The sequence below is a fragment of the Papaver somniferum genome, chromosome 4 (assembly GCF_003573695.1).
Source record: "Papaver somniferum cultivar HN1 chromosome 4, ASM357369v1, whole genome shotgun sequence".
NCBI lineage: Eukaryota > Viridiplantae > Streptophyta > Magnoliopsida > Ranunculales > Papaveraceae > Papaver > Papaver somniferum.
In genome coordinates, this window is record NC_039361.1 from 18,175,773 (window position 1) to 18,192,865 (window position 17,093).

General features: G+C 41.3%; 1 protein-coding gene and 1 non-coding gene across 5 annotated transcripts; one reads left to right on the plus strand and one right to left on the minus strand.

Annotated features, from left to right (window-relative positions):
• Positions 1-657: 657 nt before the first annotated feature.
• Positions 658-7,412, minus strand: LOC113274848 (probable NOT transcription complex subunit VIP2). 4 transcript variants are annotated; one of them, XM_026524254.1, is made up of 15 exons: positions 7,319-7,412; positions 6,403-6,559; positions 5,368-5,476; positions 5,120-5,289; positions 4,958-5,006; positions 4,667-4,870; positions 3,422-3,631; positions 3,241-3,336; positions 2,899-2,987; positions 2,138-2,320; positions 1,594-2,019; positions 1,448-1,500; positions 1,292-1,333; positions 1,063-1,207; positions 658-953 (listed from the first exon to the last, which is right to left on the minus strand). In XM_026524254.1, exons 2-15 carry the CDS (start codon positions 6,418-6,420, stop codon positions 894-896), a joined length of 1,854 nt encoding a protein of 617 aa, XP_026380039.1. In that variant the 5' UTR covers positions 6,421-6,559; positions 7,319-7,412; the 3' UTR covers positions 658-893. The 4 variants fall into 4 exon arrangements, with proteins under 4 accessions (XP_026380039.1, XP_026380037.1, XP_026380038.1 ...); XM_026524252.1 differs by having other exon boundaries at positions 1,594-2,025; XM_026524253.1 differs by having other exon boundaries at positions 2,138-2,326.
• LOC113276925 lies at positions 5,368-5,448 on the plus strand. Its single transcript, XR_003324713.1, has one exon. It is a non-coding gene; the product is annotated as a small nucleolar RNA snoR35 (small nucleolar RNA).
• Positions 7,413-17,093: the final 9,681 nt, after the last annotated feature.

The window sequence follows — 17,093 nt, forward strand, 5'->3', positions numbered from 1 at the left end:
CATAAGACTTATGAGGTTACCCATGCTGACGTGAATGACCAATCTAGCAGCTAGATATCTAGTCCATATGACTAAGCCTTAGCTCCAGCGCATACCTCCATCTCAGCAGAAGCAAATATCAAAGCAGATATTTAAAGGGTACGTTTGGTTCTCCAAGTCTACTTGAATCCCGAATTCTACAACCCAAGTGTTTCAGGTTTCCCAAACTAAACCTAGTAACGGAACCGTGAACAGGCCAACCGTATCACAACTACAGAGCTAACCAATTGAAAAGAATATTGAAAAGAATAATACTGGAAATACCCAATTGCATTCAAGATTGATACTGCCATAAATAAAACACCTCGAGATTGGCTAAATAACCAAAAAAAAAAAAAAAAAAAACTAGATAAACAATGCTGTTGTACTTCATTTACCATTTTGGAGTCCTTAAACCTGACAACAATAATCAAAGATTTTGAAAATATTTCCTTGCAAGATTCAATAGGTGGGTGCTTGCTCTCGCCTCCAGTGCATACCATTTACCAGATGAAAATATCAAAGTAGTTAATGATGGTTCCCTTATCTGAGATCTCAAAGCTAAAACCTGCTTCGGATTACACAGTCTGAAGCCTTATTCTGCCATTGTTATGACAGTCAGTGAACCAAAAACTCCTATGATTACTAAGAATTCCCTTTTACTGCTGATATAATAATTAACGTTAAGTGTAATAACCAGGTTCTTCATTGAAGGATACAAAAGAAAAGGCCATATTTCGCGGCCAAATAAAAATGACAGATTAATGAAACTAATCATAAGCCAATGGCCAAAAACGAAAAAAGGGGTAATGGATAGAGCCTACTTTGAGACTATTGTTTCGACAACAAACTTTACAAAGTCAAAAAAAACATGGCTAATGTTGAGGTATCATCGGTCTCTTCTCTAACATGTCATAATGGAGCACAAAATTATCCTGAAATGGTAAAAAAAATTAATAGAAAAATTAGAATGACGGTTAATATAGAAAATGTGAAACTACACGACGGTTTTATGCATATGGTAAATGATGATATTTTTCGAACCTTGCGAACAGTTTCCCATGTATTGGGATCGAAGCATAGGTAGGGTCCTCTCTCATATGTGTTTGTCTTGACAAGAGGTTCCATGTTTGGACCCCTAATTAACCATATCCGGAGCTCTTTGTGGTAGATCCATCCTCTTGTGTGCCTACAAAGGACAGGGTAAGCATTGAACTACAGATGCACAATATGGAATTTAAAAGGAATAGAATGCAAGGGGAGGGAGACTTACAGCTCATTGGCAGCAAATAGTTGAGCTTCGTCTCTTGGCATGCTGCATAGAAAATAAAAAACATCGCAAGTCATTTTCGAATTATAGCAAGTCATATTGAACACTTAATTGAAATAACGAAGAAAAAAAATGACGAGAAAAAAGAAAATAGTGCACCTGTAAAATATATAAAATAACGTCTCAGGCCCGAACTTCGAAAAATACTTTTGCTGCATTCATCACATCAGAAGGATGAGATAAGGAAATAAACATAAGTGAAACAACTCACACTACATCCAGACTAAAGGGTCAGAGTGGCTCACCTGTAGTACCGGCGGTTGCTTAGCATAATAGCATTCAGGCACTCTGAATTCCGGTTCTCCTTTTGCTGGCTCGTCAGACCATGGAGATCCAAATTTTTTATGAAGGTCATCCATTGAGTTTAAATTTAGTCCAAGTGTTGTTAGATCAATTCCTAGCATAAGAGATGTGAGATCAGGATCTGTCATCCTAATGACATTTAATAGGCCAAGCAAACCAAAACGATCAGCAGCAGATTGTGTTGCCTGCAAGGACTTCATATTCTGTTCTCTGTATGATTGATTTGCCGCCGACATCTGTTGCATGCGAAACTGGGACTGATTTTGAAGTTGTTGATACTGTTGAATAAGCTGATCATATGAGCCCATACCAGAAGCAGAATTCGCCGAATTTACAGATCTCAATCCAATATTAGATTGTCCGCTATTCTGAACCTAACAGGAAAGAGAATAAGAAACGAAATTTACATACAAGTGAACCAGAAGGACATGCTTCCAATTTATACACTACTTCTGCAATAAATTATTGATGGGAACAAAGACATACCTGTGAATGGAAACTACCATGAGAAGTTGGGAATAAATCAGAGCCATGCAAATGAAGAAGATCTTGATTATTTGCATGCCCAAAAGATACACCAGCACTACTCACTGATGGAGAATGTTGTGGTTGCTGTTGGTGGTGAGATGAGTATGTACCTCCCAAGCTAAATCCTGCAGACCTTCCCATCTGTAACTGAGGAATAAAAATCAGAACAAACTTTTATAAGCAAAGGTAAGGTATCTATGGACCAGTCTGCATTTAAATAGCTTGACCTTGTCCTTGATTGTTTAAAATGGAAAGTTATCCACTGACAGCTGGCCATTAATTACAAAAATCTTCATTAATAAGAATATTAAAAGGAAAATTAAAAACGAAAATGAACCAATGAATTGTGATAAAACAAGATGAATAAAAGGCCTAAAAGTAAAAAGGTAGACCAAATAATCGTTGAATCCTTATAAGTCAAAGGCTATGTCATTAAAGCTGACTCTTCCACTGAGAATCACATGAATACTTCCATACAACACATTTATCTGGAATTTCTGCCTTTCTTAAACATCGTGTATTTGTATGGTTTGCAAACTAAAAAGGTAAGAAGGTAGCTTTACAAAGCAAATAAATTATAAGGTTAAGTGTGCTCAATGCAAGTTCCATATTGGAACATAAAGTAGCCTTACATACCCTGTCCCTTTGTTTTTCTCTTTCAGGAATGGCTGTTAAGGAGAAAACTGAGAACGTAAAGAAACTTTGAAGCCTAGACTTACAGGGAAGTGTTGTGACTGCATCATCGACACAGCATTATCATGTAACTGTTCTTTCTGATGCATATCCATTGGGAAATCGTTGTTGCCTCCTGTGAAAGAATGAAGCACCGTAAAACAACCATAAATATATTTTTAAATCCGTTTTGACAAGAAAATTGATTATTACCAATAAACCAAAACAAGTGCCAACTAAATTTAAACAGCTAGACAGATATGGAAGACGAGTCTCCACGAAGCGGCAATAACTAACAATATATATATCATTATTTTATAATTTGAAGATAATGCAAGATCATAGAGCCATAAAAGTGGCAAACCATTATTGTGTTCTTGAGAAAATACCTTTAAATCCAGGTAAAGCAGGAAAGTCTTCATTCTGGATGCTAAATTCTTGGTTTTGTTGAACAATGGGGCTAACTCCTTGCTTGCGCAGTGAGCCTGAAAAGCAAGAATAATTGATGTTTTGTTGCAAGTTCAAGAACATACAGATAACACCAAATAACAAAAGAAATTTGCTGAATACCTAATTGCCCTTGAGGACCTCCGGAAGAATTAGGGCGGCCTGTCAACCGGGGGAAGTCATTAAGATCAAAAGGAGAACTATCATTGGAGTTCATATCACCTAACATTCCCATAGAACTTAAGGAGTTGTTGCCTCCTTGTACTTGGCTCTGAGATAGCGGACCTCCAGTATTAGAATAGGAGTTTCCTAACATAGACATCATCTGCGGCGCTGAATACAAGATATATTATTATACTTCACATACCACATGCAGAGAAGCACCAAAAATAATTCATGGTTCATTTTAGATAATTAGTCAAATTACAGGTACAGGAAATTCATGAGAAGGCAATGTGTTCTGCTCAGAGAGAAGACACAGATGTGATTATTGATTTCATAGAACAGGATACTTCAAGTAAGATTCTTGTACCATAAGAGATCAACTAAAGCATCAACTGCAATCACCTAATATTTTTCCGAGGATCAAGAGTCATTGGTAGTCAAACTAGTATAGAAATATTCCAGACGGTTCGTTCAGCAGATCTTCTAGTTAAAAATAACGACTATGTAGGTTCATCCACTTTATGAGTTCTAGTAGTACTGCACACGTAAAATTGAACTCTTACCGTCATCTTACTGTCATTTTGCTTACCTCCTCAGGATAGAACCTCAAATAATCACATATAGCAGTCTCATGTTAAAAATAACGCCTACGTAGGTTCATCCACTCTATGAGTTCTAGTAGTACTACACACGTAGAATTGAACTCTTACCGTCATCTTACTGCCATTTTGCTTACCTCCTCAGGATAGAACCTCAAGTAAATCACATATAGCAGTCTCATGTTAAAAATAACGCCTACGTAGGTTCATCCACTCTATGAGTTCTAGTAGTACTACACGTAAAATTGAACTCTTACCGTCATCTTACTGTCATTTTGCTTACCTCCTCAGGATAGAACCTCAAATAATCACATATTGCAGTCTCATGTTAATAACTGGGCAATTGGCATCACTCAACAAAGTGTGAAGTGGCCTATGAGGATATGAGAGTATTTAGCACATGATTCATAAGCATGATCATGTAAATAATAAAGTAGTTATAGTGCTGAAAGTCACCAGTTGCAGAATACTCTCATTTGTCCAGTGCTCTCTCTCTCTATATATATGTGTGTGTATATACAGTTGAATTCAAATGGGTCATGTTTAGTGCAATGCTGATAATTCAGGACTACATGGAATTTCTTCTGAGATATAAAGATTCTACCTTGTGGAATAACACCACTCATTAGTCTGTGAGGTCCTTGTAGACCCAAATTCCCAGATCCAGTATTTCCTGCTAAGTTTAAACGGGATGCTAGGCCAGCAACAGAGCTTAAGCTTCTCCCAATATTATTACCACCAACAATATTCCCCATCGAGCTGGTCATTCGAGAGCCTGCGTTCCCCAGAATTGGTGAGACTCCGATTCCTGTAATAATACTGTGGTCATTAAGGGCCAATATTATAGTACATAACCAAAATAGTAAATGCAGATTGTTTCATTAGTGACTTATACCTCCTCTGTTTCCGGCTCCTGAATGCGCTTGTGAGCTACCATGAGACATCTAAAACAAACGACAAAAAAGTTACATAAAGCTAGATTTACAAATCTAATACATGTAAAAAAAAATCTATGTTGCCATCAATATGGTTATAAAACAAGAACTCAAATAAGCACCTGAGAAAGAGCAATGGGAATATTGTTTGATGCAAATCGCCCATTAGAAAGGCTCCCTGTTGGTTGTTGGACAGCGCCTGAAGGGACACCATTCATTGTAGAATTTCTTGAAGTAAGTGAGCCAGGAATGTTGAAGCTTCCATGCATGTTATGCAAGCCTTGTACAGTTCCTATCAAGCATCAAAAAGTCTCTAAATTATACAATTCATTTATGGATATAATTCGAAACTCCAGTATGAGTTACTTACCAGCATGATGATAAACTGGGGTCGCTGAAGCAGATTGAGCAGAAAAAGATGCTGCAAATGGTCGCCCTGTGGTGTCTGGAAGATTTGAATTTGAATCGTTGAGAGCAGACTGCAACCCAAAATCCGTAAGTACTAAGTAGTCAAATTAAATACATTCTACATAATATTTTCATCGTGCCTATGGTGTGCAGAACAACAGCATAAACCTCGATATGGCACATAACGTAAATACAAATAATGGTTAACAGAATACCAATTAATTTATAAAAAAAGAACAGCTCTCACGAGAAGTCACACTATTTCTAATATCCAGCAAGGCGGCGTCCCTGTTTCTCTCTTTTCTACGAACTAGTGGATTACGAAATAAATAAGTTACTTTTTCTAGACTTAAACTCTTCAATAGTTTCTCTTAAACATAAACAAGTGTGGTTCCTTAAATACTTGATACGAATATCGAGCTCAAACTTGCTCTTCTTTCTACTAACGACAATAACGCTGGGAAAGAAAATGGAACATTTAAAATCCCTTAAAATCAATGGATAATAGGCACTGGCATTTAAGATATATAAGGTTATCGAAATAATTGTTCAACCAATTCACGTCTTCCTTCATCCCCATATCCTTTGTAGTTCAATATTACCTACAATCTTAGTTCGAATTTAATAACCTCATACGCCGCTCATTTTTTATTAATTTCACTAATCTTTTATATTTCTGGTTGATTACTAATAATGTTCGTATAAAAAGCATGAATGATCTTATTAGTATGAAATTGGGGATTATAGTGCAAAAACTGCCTGGGCCCAGCATGGAACTCACACGCTTGTAACCTGATAGTAATAACACCCACGGCAAATCAGCCAATCAGAAACTTGCATGTTAGAACATGCTAAGCATACTTGGCAATTGGCACGCATAACGTATCATAAATTGTTCAATTCAATCGAAACATGACAAGCTACTAAAAATCAAACCAGTTCTCGCACTATATTGTGTAACAATGTTAAAAGGAACTAGATAGAGAGGAGAAAGTACATTTAGTAGCCCGGACATTGCAGATAATCACAAGAACTCGCCAGAAAGCATTCCTTCGCCAACGCAGCTCCTTTTGACTATAATTGTGACTTTAATGAATAGTTTGTACTTCTGTAGTTGTTTCTTCGACCTTTAACTACTTGTAATAAATTCTGACCTGATTCAAAAATAAAGTTCAATGCAAGGGTATAAGTTACTAACTTGTTCCTAATATATAGTAATAAAACATTATTAAGAAGCTGCAAATGTAGCCTCCCTACTACTTCACCTCTACATTTCCATGAGATCAAGAATATGAATTACGGTGTACACTCGGTACGCAATCAACGATTCATGTTACAGTGTTTGTTAACAATAAATTCTACTTTCACGCCAGAAAATCTAAATCCATATTCAAAATGTTGAAGAAACAAAATTGATTTCATTGATCTTTACTTAATCACTATTTTACACTCCATCTCTCTACCGAAAAAAGATGAATCCCTAAAAGCTAATCATAATAAATTTGAGCTCACAGTACATTTAAACAAAAACATACTTGAAACACGCATCAATTCAGCTCATTAAAGCTCAATAATTAACCTTAAGAAAACCTTGATTTAAAAAAATCCAAAACCTCTCAATAACCATTTTATTCCAGAAACCCTAATAAAAACCCAACAGATCACTATAATAAACTCTATAAATCTAGACAAATAAAATACCAAAACAAATTAGATCAGCTCAATAGTTAAACTAATCAATCACATTCAAGAATTAAGCATAAGAAACCCTAAATTCAACACTAAAAAAACCAAAAAAAAAAAAAAACGCGAAGTGAAGGAAAAGAAACAAAAAAAAGTTGATGATCTAAACAAAGGAAATGATTATTTGATCACATTCTTGTATCGATTGGTTAACTGAGAAAAGAGAGTACCTCTTTTTTTCTTGAAGCGGGAGTGTAGAGCAGTTCAAGCAAGAAGACGAAAAAATATGGAGGAATTAATTTTTCTTTTTTTCTGTGTAAGAGTAAATAATGGAAAAATAGAATGGAAAATGTGTTATATACGAAAAGAAATAACACGTGGTAGAATCCTAGTGGCGGTTTTGTTTCAAGATCTGGCCTAATCGGGTGATAGTTACGAGAAAGTTAGATTGTTGACTTAAACATGATATGGGTGTAGATAACTTACTAGAAAGATGGTTTCCAAGACTTGACGTTGTCGGGTGGGGATCACGACGTTAGACATAGTCGTTATCTGGTACAGTAAAACCTCCGTTTCAAAATATATTTGGGATCATATAAAATTATTCTTATATGGAGGTTATTTTTATATGGAGGTAAATTTTATAAAGATTAAGTCAAATTGGGACCAGAAATTTTTATTCATTTATGGAGTTTATTCCCTTGTAGAGTATTTTTTATAGAGGTTTTACTGTATCTGCATTCACAAGAATCACCATGGTTAGTGTCACACCTGAAGATGTTCCAAGCAAATTTTTGCGCAACTATGACTCAGTAATATGGTAGTTCACTGATTTCTTATCACCCATTCATATTTTAGTCTTATAAATTTACACCTTTGTAAGTAGCAACACTTTACTAAGTATGCAACGGAAGATTTACTTAGATTTTCTCTTTTCCTTCAATTGTAGCCCATACTACAAAGAGGGGTTAATGACATGCTTATGCTTCAAAAAACCTGGAGAGTACTTTCGAATCAAAAGAAAACTAAGGCAAACATCTAAGCCAACAAACTCACTTTCATTAGTTTAAGGGGAAGGGTACAAAATTTTGTCCAACCAATCGACTTACAAGCTTGATCTCCCTATAAGCCTACAAAAAACGCTCTCTACTGCAATATGGTGCCTCCACACTTGAAGACCTACACTTGAAGAAGTTCTCTGGCCTATTTATAGCGCCAAGAACCAAGTCAATCCGTGTGTAACTGACTTGCATGGCCTATGAACAGACATTTGTTCATAGGCAATTACCCTAACCGTAACAATGCCTTTTTAACTGCTATCTTTTGTATTGTCTTGCAAAATTGCTCCACACTTTTCTTATACGGTTAGGGTATGCCAAACTCGGTTATAAAGCTTCTTTATAACCATCTCAACCAACTCCTTTGCCCTGGCATGCGTGTGATGCATACACACTCGTAACTGACAACTTGAACCAACATCCAACAAACATTGTGCCACACTCGACTTGGCCTGAGCTAATATACATCTATAGTTGTGCAACTTGTCCTTTGCCAATATCCAACTGTCATGTGCCCATGACTTGAGTTACCAGAGAGTCTTGGTTAGTTATCTCACTGTGTATTCTGAAAAGGTTAAACTCGGAACTAACCTGTTTTTCTCACATATGGTTTGTTATTTTCTCGAGTGCAGTGTCAGTAAGAGATGTAATTAAAGATTTTGATGGTCGTTAATTCGATTGGGTATTAAAAGACCAATCATTGTAACCTCCATCAATGAAAATTTCGTTTTTGCTTTCAAATTGAAAGTTAGGGTCTGCTTGCAGAGAGAAAGCAGCTTGCTGCTAAATTATCCATTTTTTTCCCTTGTAGTTGTAATTCAATACACTACAATTGGTATCAAGTTTTCCTTCATGGACCTGTTCTCATGGCTGAGAAACTTACAGTTGTTGGGGTCAACTCAAATCTTCATCAGCTGGATGTACTATGCTTATTACAATTGGGGATCAAGAAACCAGGAATTGATAGTGATAATCTCAATCCTCACAGATTGAGCCTAATGGTTCCTAATGAACACAGCGAACATAAGTTCTTCTTAGATTAATTGATTATTACTTGGGGTTTCATTACAGGATACAAGAACATATATAACTCACACCCTCTCTCAATATCCGACGACCACTAACTATCCAGGTGGGATAATCTAAACCACTCAATACAACTGACTAGGTACTACTAAATACCCATACACATACGATATGGCCACCCCTGTGCACATGACACTGGCCTCCATTGTTACTCAACTGGCTCTATCAGTGAATCAATAATCTGAATCTGTTGGTAATCTCACTAAATGTGTTACCCGTTTGGACTTTGATTTCTCTACAATGAAAACCGATCTCAATGATATTATCCAATTTATTGGCATCAATCGACCTCCAGATCCAAGGTCTACTATTGAATCTTCAAACTCGGATAAAAATATGGATGGATTTCATGCTCTAGTCAATCGCCTGTCCAGCAGAGAATATAATAAGTTTACTCGCACTCTTAAGGTTGATTTTCTAAGGTTTAATGGTACTAACCCTCGTGGGTGGGTTCTTAAATGTAAAATATATTTTCACCTTCATAAATTTCCTTATGACGAACGTGTGGATATGGCTGCAATTCACTTCGATTCTCAGGTGAATCCATGGTTTTTAAACTACCAACAAGGTAAAAGACTTATTCCTTGGGATACTTTTGTTAGGGATTTATGTGCTAGTGTTGATGGTGGTTTTTAGCTTAGGGTTAAAATCGTAAAACCTTGCATCTGATGTGACGTCACTCTACAAGGAAACAGAGCCATGTGTGTTATCCTCTCCGCTGGCATATTCATTGAGCCGCTCAATATACTTACATGAAATTTATCCAGACTGGATCCCAGATGTTCTGTAAATTTCAGCGCCTCGCGTATATTCACTTAATATAAGTTCCTATGAATGCCTTTTATGTTATGTTCTCCGGCTGAACTCTTAATGTTGATATGGCATGCCGATTCGTGTTCACTCGCAACAAAGTAGCACGAATCTCCAAGTATCAAGAATAAGATCTCTGCATAAGGTATTCAATCATAAAAGCATGTTGCTCTCTGGCAACGAACTTAAAAGAGCTCTGTGTCGACACATAGAATTCAGTCAATCGTCCTGACTAACATGCAGAAGTTAGGGTTTCGCGCCTCGCGCAATATACCAGACCTTGCTTGTCAAAATTAAGCCTAAGCAAACTAAGTAATTAATCCTCCATGGATCAGCAGGTGCAGAACCTCGCTCAGAATAAGAAAAAACAGGGAGTCGCAGCATCAAAAAGAGGTGTGGCCATGCCCGAGGTCATCTAGCGCCATTGGCCACACCCCGACCCTATTTCCTCTACCAATCAGGTCGCTTTAAGTATAGTCGCGCCCTATGTTTGGCCGGCCCCCTTTTGGGTCAATCAAGTTGCTCTGAACTTGCCACCATACATTAAAGACCAAACGCATCCTGCCGCGCCACCATGCTAAACTGATAAGCCAAATGCGCCCTACCACAACAACATATTGGTCGGCATGCCAACATGCCACTCTACCGCGGTAGCATGCCAATATACCACTCTACCGCGGTAGCATGCCAACATGCTACTCTACCTCGACAACTTCGCAACATGCCACTCTACCGCGACAACTTCGCAACATGCTACCTCGCAAACATGCCACTTCGTGGCAACCTGCCATAAATAGCCACCCACGGCAATTCTTACTCCTGTTACCGTTTCCACACTATAGCCTTTCCATAGTTCCTTTGGCATAGCCATGGCGCTATTTTCACAAAAGTGGCGCCTTGCCGCAACCGCATGCCACGTGCACTAATTAGGGTTTCAACATGCCAAACCCTAATTTGGGCAAATTTATACCAAAGCGAAATAACGTTTCCCATAACAAAGAGATTGGCGTGGCGACAAGGCCAATGTTGCCACATGTGAGTCCGACTCCACGGCGCCAAGTTTTGGCCACGCCAAACCCTAAGCAAGATTTCCACACCGACGTGCCAAGGTTTCAATGGCTATGACTACACAGCCGCGCCGAAGGCATGCACGAGCCATGTCGCATGCCGTTAGCACGAGTTGAAGGCTCCACTGCCAATTGAAGGTAGCCATGATCGACGGCTATCTTTCCTCATGTGATGCAATCTCAGCCATCCAAGTTCGCCACCAAACTAACGGACTTGTGGCAACTTTTGAGCGACCATGCCCAAGCCACTGGCATGCCACCGTGCCGCAACTACTGGCATGCCACCATGCCACGGACACTTGCATGCCACCATTCCACGGCCACTGGCATGCCACCGTGCCGCGACCACTAGCATGCCACCGTGCCGCAGCTCCTAGCATGCCACCATGTCCCAGCCACTGGCATGCCACCATGCCCAAGCCACTTGCATGCCACCATGCCCAAGCCACTTGCACGCCACCATGCCATGGCCACTGGCATGCCACCATGCCCCAGCTACTGGCATGCCACCATGCACTACTATTGGCACCACTTCGACTAGCCAAAACGAGCCTAGCATCACATATGATATTTACCTACGAAAAGCCTCTCAATTCTAAACTTGTCACACGTAGAAAAGTGCCACATGTTTTCCACGAAAACACTCGAGACATCAAAACATGTCACAAACTGGGGGATACTCATCAGGGTATTGGTCTGGCAGTTTACAGCATGCGGCGTGCAATACGCCCGTTACATGAAGTGTCATAAAGCGGGGCGGTTAGTAATGGAAATAAATAATGGTGTAAACGTATCCTTCATTATGGGAACATAATTTCCAGGCGTTACCCGTTACTCCCTTCTTCCACCACCCAATCGTTTCCACTTCCCACGAGACCAGGGTACGTTTTGTTGCAACTTGTATAAATGGTCTCACCTATTTTCCACCAACAACAAGTTTTGGTCAGGAGAACAATACCACATCCATAAATTATCTGATAGCTTTCTCACTCAGCTAGCCAGTTCAACTTTCCGATACAAGTCACAAAACGCCCATTCTTCCAGAATCAACTATTCAGGTCTCAACACTTTTTTCGCTTCCCTCCCTAAGACCAACCCTTCTCCTACACTTTGTGACCGAAGCAAGCCTGGAACGACCATTTCTTGGTTTAGGCCAGGATTGTACAAATTGATCTCTCGAATCAAAAGTACTCCCGTGCAGTACATTGTTTAGGGTTTAATTAGATTCGTTTCTCACCCACACACCCAAAATTACCAAAATCAGTAGAAACGGTTTTCACCCACAAACAATTGGCGACCACAGTGGGAGATTAATCTCTCGGTTACAGTATCAATTTCCAATTCCCGATTTCATCTTCAACCCGATCTAAAGATGGTAGAACCCAGGTCCGGATCAACAACAAACCCTGAGAACACTAGCGCTGAAATCATCCCTGGTAGTAACGCTCCTTCTAATGGAATTAATACGCCACCTACCAACACCAGCGGCGCTGAAAATGTCCCTTCAGGCATTAAACCTCCGATCACCAGAGCCGCTGCCGCCACCCCCAACGTTTCTTCAAGTGTGACAGCTCCAACCGTCACCAGAGTCGCCGCTACTCCACCATCAAGACGAGAGACTAGAGGAGCCAGAAGAAGCCGACCTCCTCTTACCACTGTTGATTTGACGGAAAGACAAAAGGTTCTCGTAAGTCTCAGACAGACATGGCTACAACTCAGAAAGAGATACCTATTTTCCTCAAGGCACTAACGGAGCGACCACCACAAAAGTCACGTTAACCCCAGATGGAGCTGGCAAGGAATACTTTTAATATCCGGCGCAGGCACTTCAGCAGGACGCGTGTTTATAGATGTAGAGGCTCGCGTTGCTCTTGAAACCCCAGTAGAAGGGAATCAGCAATCCAATTTCATCACACGTGAAGATCAGGAACGACTTCTCCAAAATCGAGGAAAAGAAAATCAGCAACCCTCCTGAGTTCATAGAGACCCTCTTCCCCTTCAGGATCTGCATGATTTCTAGGGACTTCACCCACAAAATCGTGCAGTCTATGATGAAACATTTATGTGATATTCTATATTTCTCCAAGGCGCAACGTCAAGACATATTTGCATCCCTCAACCGCACTGCATCAGGAGAGCAGCTGTCTCCAGCCAAGGAAGCTGTTCCCAAACCCCAACCTCTCCTGGAAAGCACGATTGATAGATGGAACTGGGGACTCCTAACCGCTCTTCACTTGAAGGATATCGAGTTTTACAGTATGCTGATTGACGCGGGACTTCAACATTGTAACCGTCGAGGCTCTGAGAGTTGCAAGGGAAAATCAAACAGAAGAAACGTATTCTTTCCCATGAGAGAAAAATACGACTTGTCGGCCATCACTATTTGTGTCGTCTTCCCATATGTAATAACGAGCCGCTTCGACGTTTCTCTCTATTAGCCGCTTCAATGTTCTCTCCAAAAGTCGCTTCGCTTCAACGTTCTCCAGCAGCGGCTCCGCTTCAACGTTCACTCCAGCAGCCGCTCCGCTTCAGCGTTCTCTTCATAAGCTTCAACGTCCTCTCCAAGAGCCGAAGTCGTTTTCAACACTCCTTCCTTCCAAGGTTCTTGCCCGTAGCCACCACACTCCTCCCTGTAAAGGATCGTGATCACAGCCAACCAAGGATCGCAGTTGTGGCCACTTTTTGATCCATCTCGCCAAACCTCGTGGTCGTGGACAGTTTACTCACTTAAGCCTCCAGCCGATCCCTTTGCTTCTGTGGACGCTCATGCAATTCCAGCCAACCTATTTTGGTTCCCACGCGATGTGTTCTCTTCTGATCACATATGCTTCCAAGAATTGTTGTTGCTCGTTTGTCGATACCAGTCAGAGCTTCACCATGGCAACAACCGCTACAAGGGTAATCCGTACTTCTCCATGTTTTAGTTTCACATGGAAGAAGTAATAGAGTCACCAGCACGGATACAAGATGGTGATATCCTTATCATGGTCAACTCACCGACCACACCAGATATAAACATGTAAACCACACTTGGGGACTGAGGCTCTACAAGGGATCTCTTCACTGTCAAAGCTCAGAAGACACGGTCAACCAAAAGTCATAGCCACGACAAGGTCATCCACCCTTCAAAGGTGTAGCGTAAGAATATCATCACCTCGCTGTCTAGAAGGCGCCTGCAACACTTTACGAGGCCGCAACGGATCCCAATCATACTCAGAGAAAACAACTTCAGTAACCAAAGAGAAGTGCGACTGGGGACTGCACATCACGGTCCATCCCCGATAACAATCAAGCATTCATGAGATAACTCCAGAGACGCGGCCGAAACATTTTTCTTGAAGATACAGAGGAAGCCACGATTAACGACGTGACTCTCTCACTTCTACTTCTTCGTTATCCAGAATGTTTCGTCCATGTGATATTCCAAGCATCCCAGCATCACATCCAGGAGTGTATGATAAGATTGTATCAAATCCCATAGTCGTGGATTCAAGGTGATGCAATTAAAGTAGGCTACACCTGAGGACTGAAGCCTCCTTCATGTTTAGAATCTTGAACGCAGTCACCACCTTACCAGTGAATGCAGCAGAAGCACATCTTCCACGAGAAAATAGGCTCAGGATAATCACACATGGGGACCACCAGAATGGGGTGCCTTCACTTCCCTCAACCAGGTTATTCCCGATTTCAACATCATTGTTGTCGAAGTTTTACGAGCCGCAAGAATTTATCAACATGAAGCCGTACACGCGCATCAAAGACCCCAAAAGTACACTACAGAGATACATTCGCATATCCGGCCATGCCATCGGATCTAACAGAAGCATAACTGGGGACTGCTCACCACATCCCGTTCCATGCAATAGTCCAAGATTCAGAAGATGGTGCAAAGGATGTCGCTTGGAACGAAATCCTTAAAGACTTGATAGCAGCACATCGGCAACGGAACGCTCTCAGCTCGTCTACTTCACCCAACGCTCCAGAATATTTCGACCATGCAAGCATCCACAACATATCATCATCGCAATCAGAAAGTCCAGGCACCAAATAACCTAAAATCAAGGATGAACCAACAATGCAACCACAATCTCCAGGATTGGCCCTGACATGATCATTGCCGAGCAGGTGTTTCATCCATCTATCCCAAGATCGCAATGGAGTTTGGTAAATTTTGAAATCCACTGGAGAGGTTAGATACTCATTCTTATGGAGTCGGAGCCTTATTATACATTCTGGAGAGGATCGACGATACTTTTGGGTGGATACATGCGAGAGCGTCTACCTTGAGTTCTCCTGTCTTGCCTTGCTGTTGATTATAACTATTGGAGATTGTTTTGTTGCCATTAATGCTCGCTCTACCACCGCTGACAAATGACGAAGACGAGCCAGACGTTGCAGATGAAAGCCCGAAGCCGAACGAACAACAAAACCAGAAGAGGGTTGATACCCCTTTTCATACGAACGCAGTTTCTAGAGTTTGAACATAATAAGGATTCCTTATTGCTCCATGAACGGGAATAGATGACTAGGCACACCACACTCATGCTCCATAGCCGGACAAGTAGTGTGCCAATATCTCCGCTCCATGACCAAACCAGCAGCGCCCAGCACGAGGGACACCAGTCGCTCAACCTACAAACGCTCCATGGCTCCAGCACTCCGTGGTCAAGCCAACTCTCCATGGATCCAACACTCCGTGGTCAAAGCCAACTCTCCATGACTCCAGCACTCTATTGTTAACTTAGCGCCACCATCACCATTTGGTAGCCAAAGTTCCAGCGCCATATTTTCACCATTCCACAGACTGAAGCCAATTTCCACCATTCCGCGGACTGAAGCCAGTTTCCACAACTGAAGCCAATTCTCACCATGCCACGGACGTAGCTAAGCCAGCAGCACCACGCCCGTGACATAAGTCCGCGTCCAGGCTAGCAGCGTCATCCACCGTTCCATGAATCAGGAGCCAGCCGTTCCATCTCTGCTTCTTCGTGACCTAAGCCAGCCAAGTGCCATCCACCGCTCCACGGACCTAGCCAACAGCGCTGCTACGCGGATCTAACCAGCAGCACCATTCTATGGATGTAGCCAAGCAAGCAGCGCCGTCCATCATTCATCCATCATTCAAAGCCGACGCTCCATTGGCCCTTCCAAGAAAGCCACGCCATTGTCCCTTCCAATCTAGTCATGCCATCGGCCCTTCCAAGCTAGTCATGCCATCGGCCCTTCCAAGCTAGCCTCGCCATCGGCCCTTCCAAGCTAGCCTCGCCACCGGCCTTTCCAAGCTAGCCACGCCCATCCACCTTTCCGTAGACGTTCAAAGCAGCGCCAACTTGGCCGTTCAAAGCAGCGCCATCTCCACCAGTCAAGGAAGCACCATCTTGACCGTTCAAGACAGCGCCATATCCATGTATTCCGTAACTTAGCCAGCTAGCAACATTCGCCGTTCCGAGGACCAAGTCGCAATACCACCTCTACCAATTAGCAGCCAAAGTTGCAGTGCTGAGGCCAGCACCCCACGACCAAACCAAATTTATGTGAAACCACCGATGCAAGGATCGCATATTCTTCGTACCTCCTGACAAAGGTTAGCCAAATCTCCCTGACAATCTCTTCATGACTTGTTGTTTCGATTTTATCCTCATTTGTCACCATCTCATGCTTACCCCGCAACAATGCCACTGTTCCGAGCTAAGCAGGGGACTTAATGTTGATGGTGGTTTTTAGCTTAGGGTTAAAATCGTAAAACCTTGCATCTGATGTGAAGTCACTCTGCAAGGAAACAAAGCCACATGTGCTATTCTATTCACTGGCATATTCACTGAGCCGCTCAATATACTTACATGAAATTTATCCAGACTGGCGAATCCCAGATGTTCTGTAAATTTCGACACCTCGCGTATTTTTACTTAATATAAGTTCCTATGAATGCCTTCTATGTTATGTTCTCCGGATGAACTCTTAATGTTGATATGTCATGACGATTA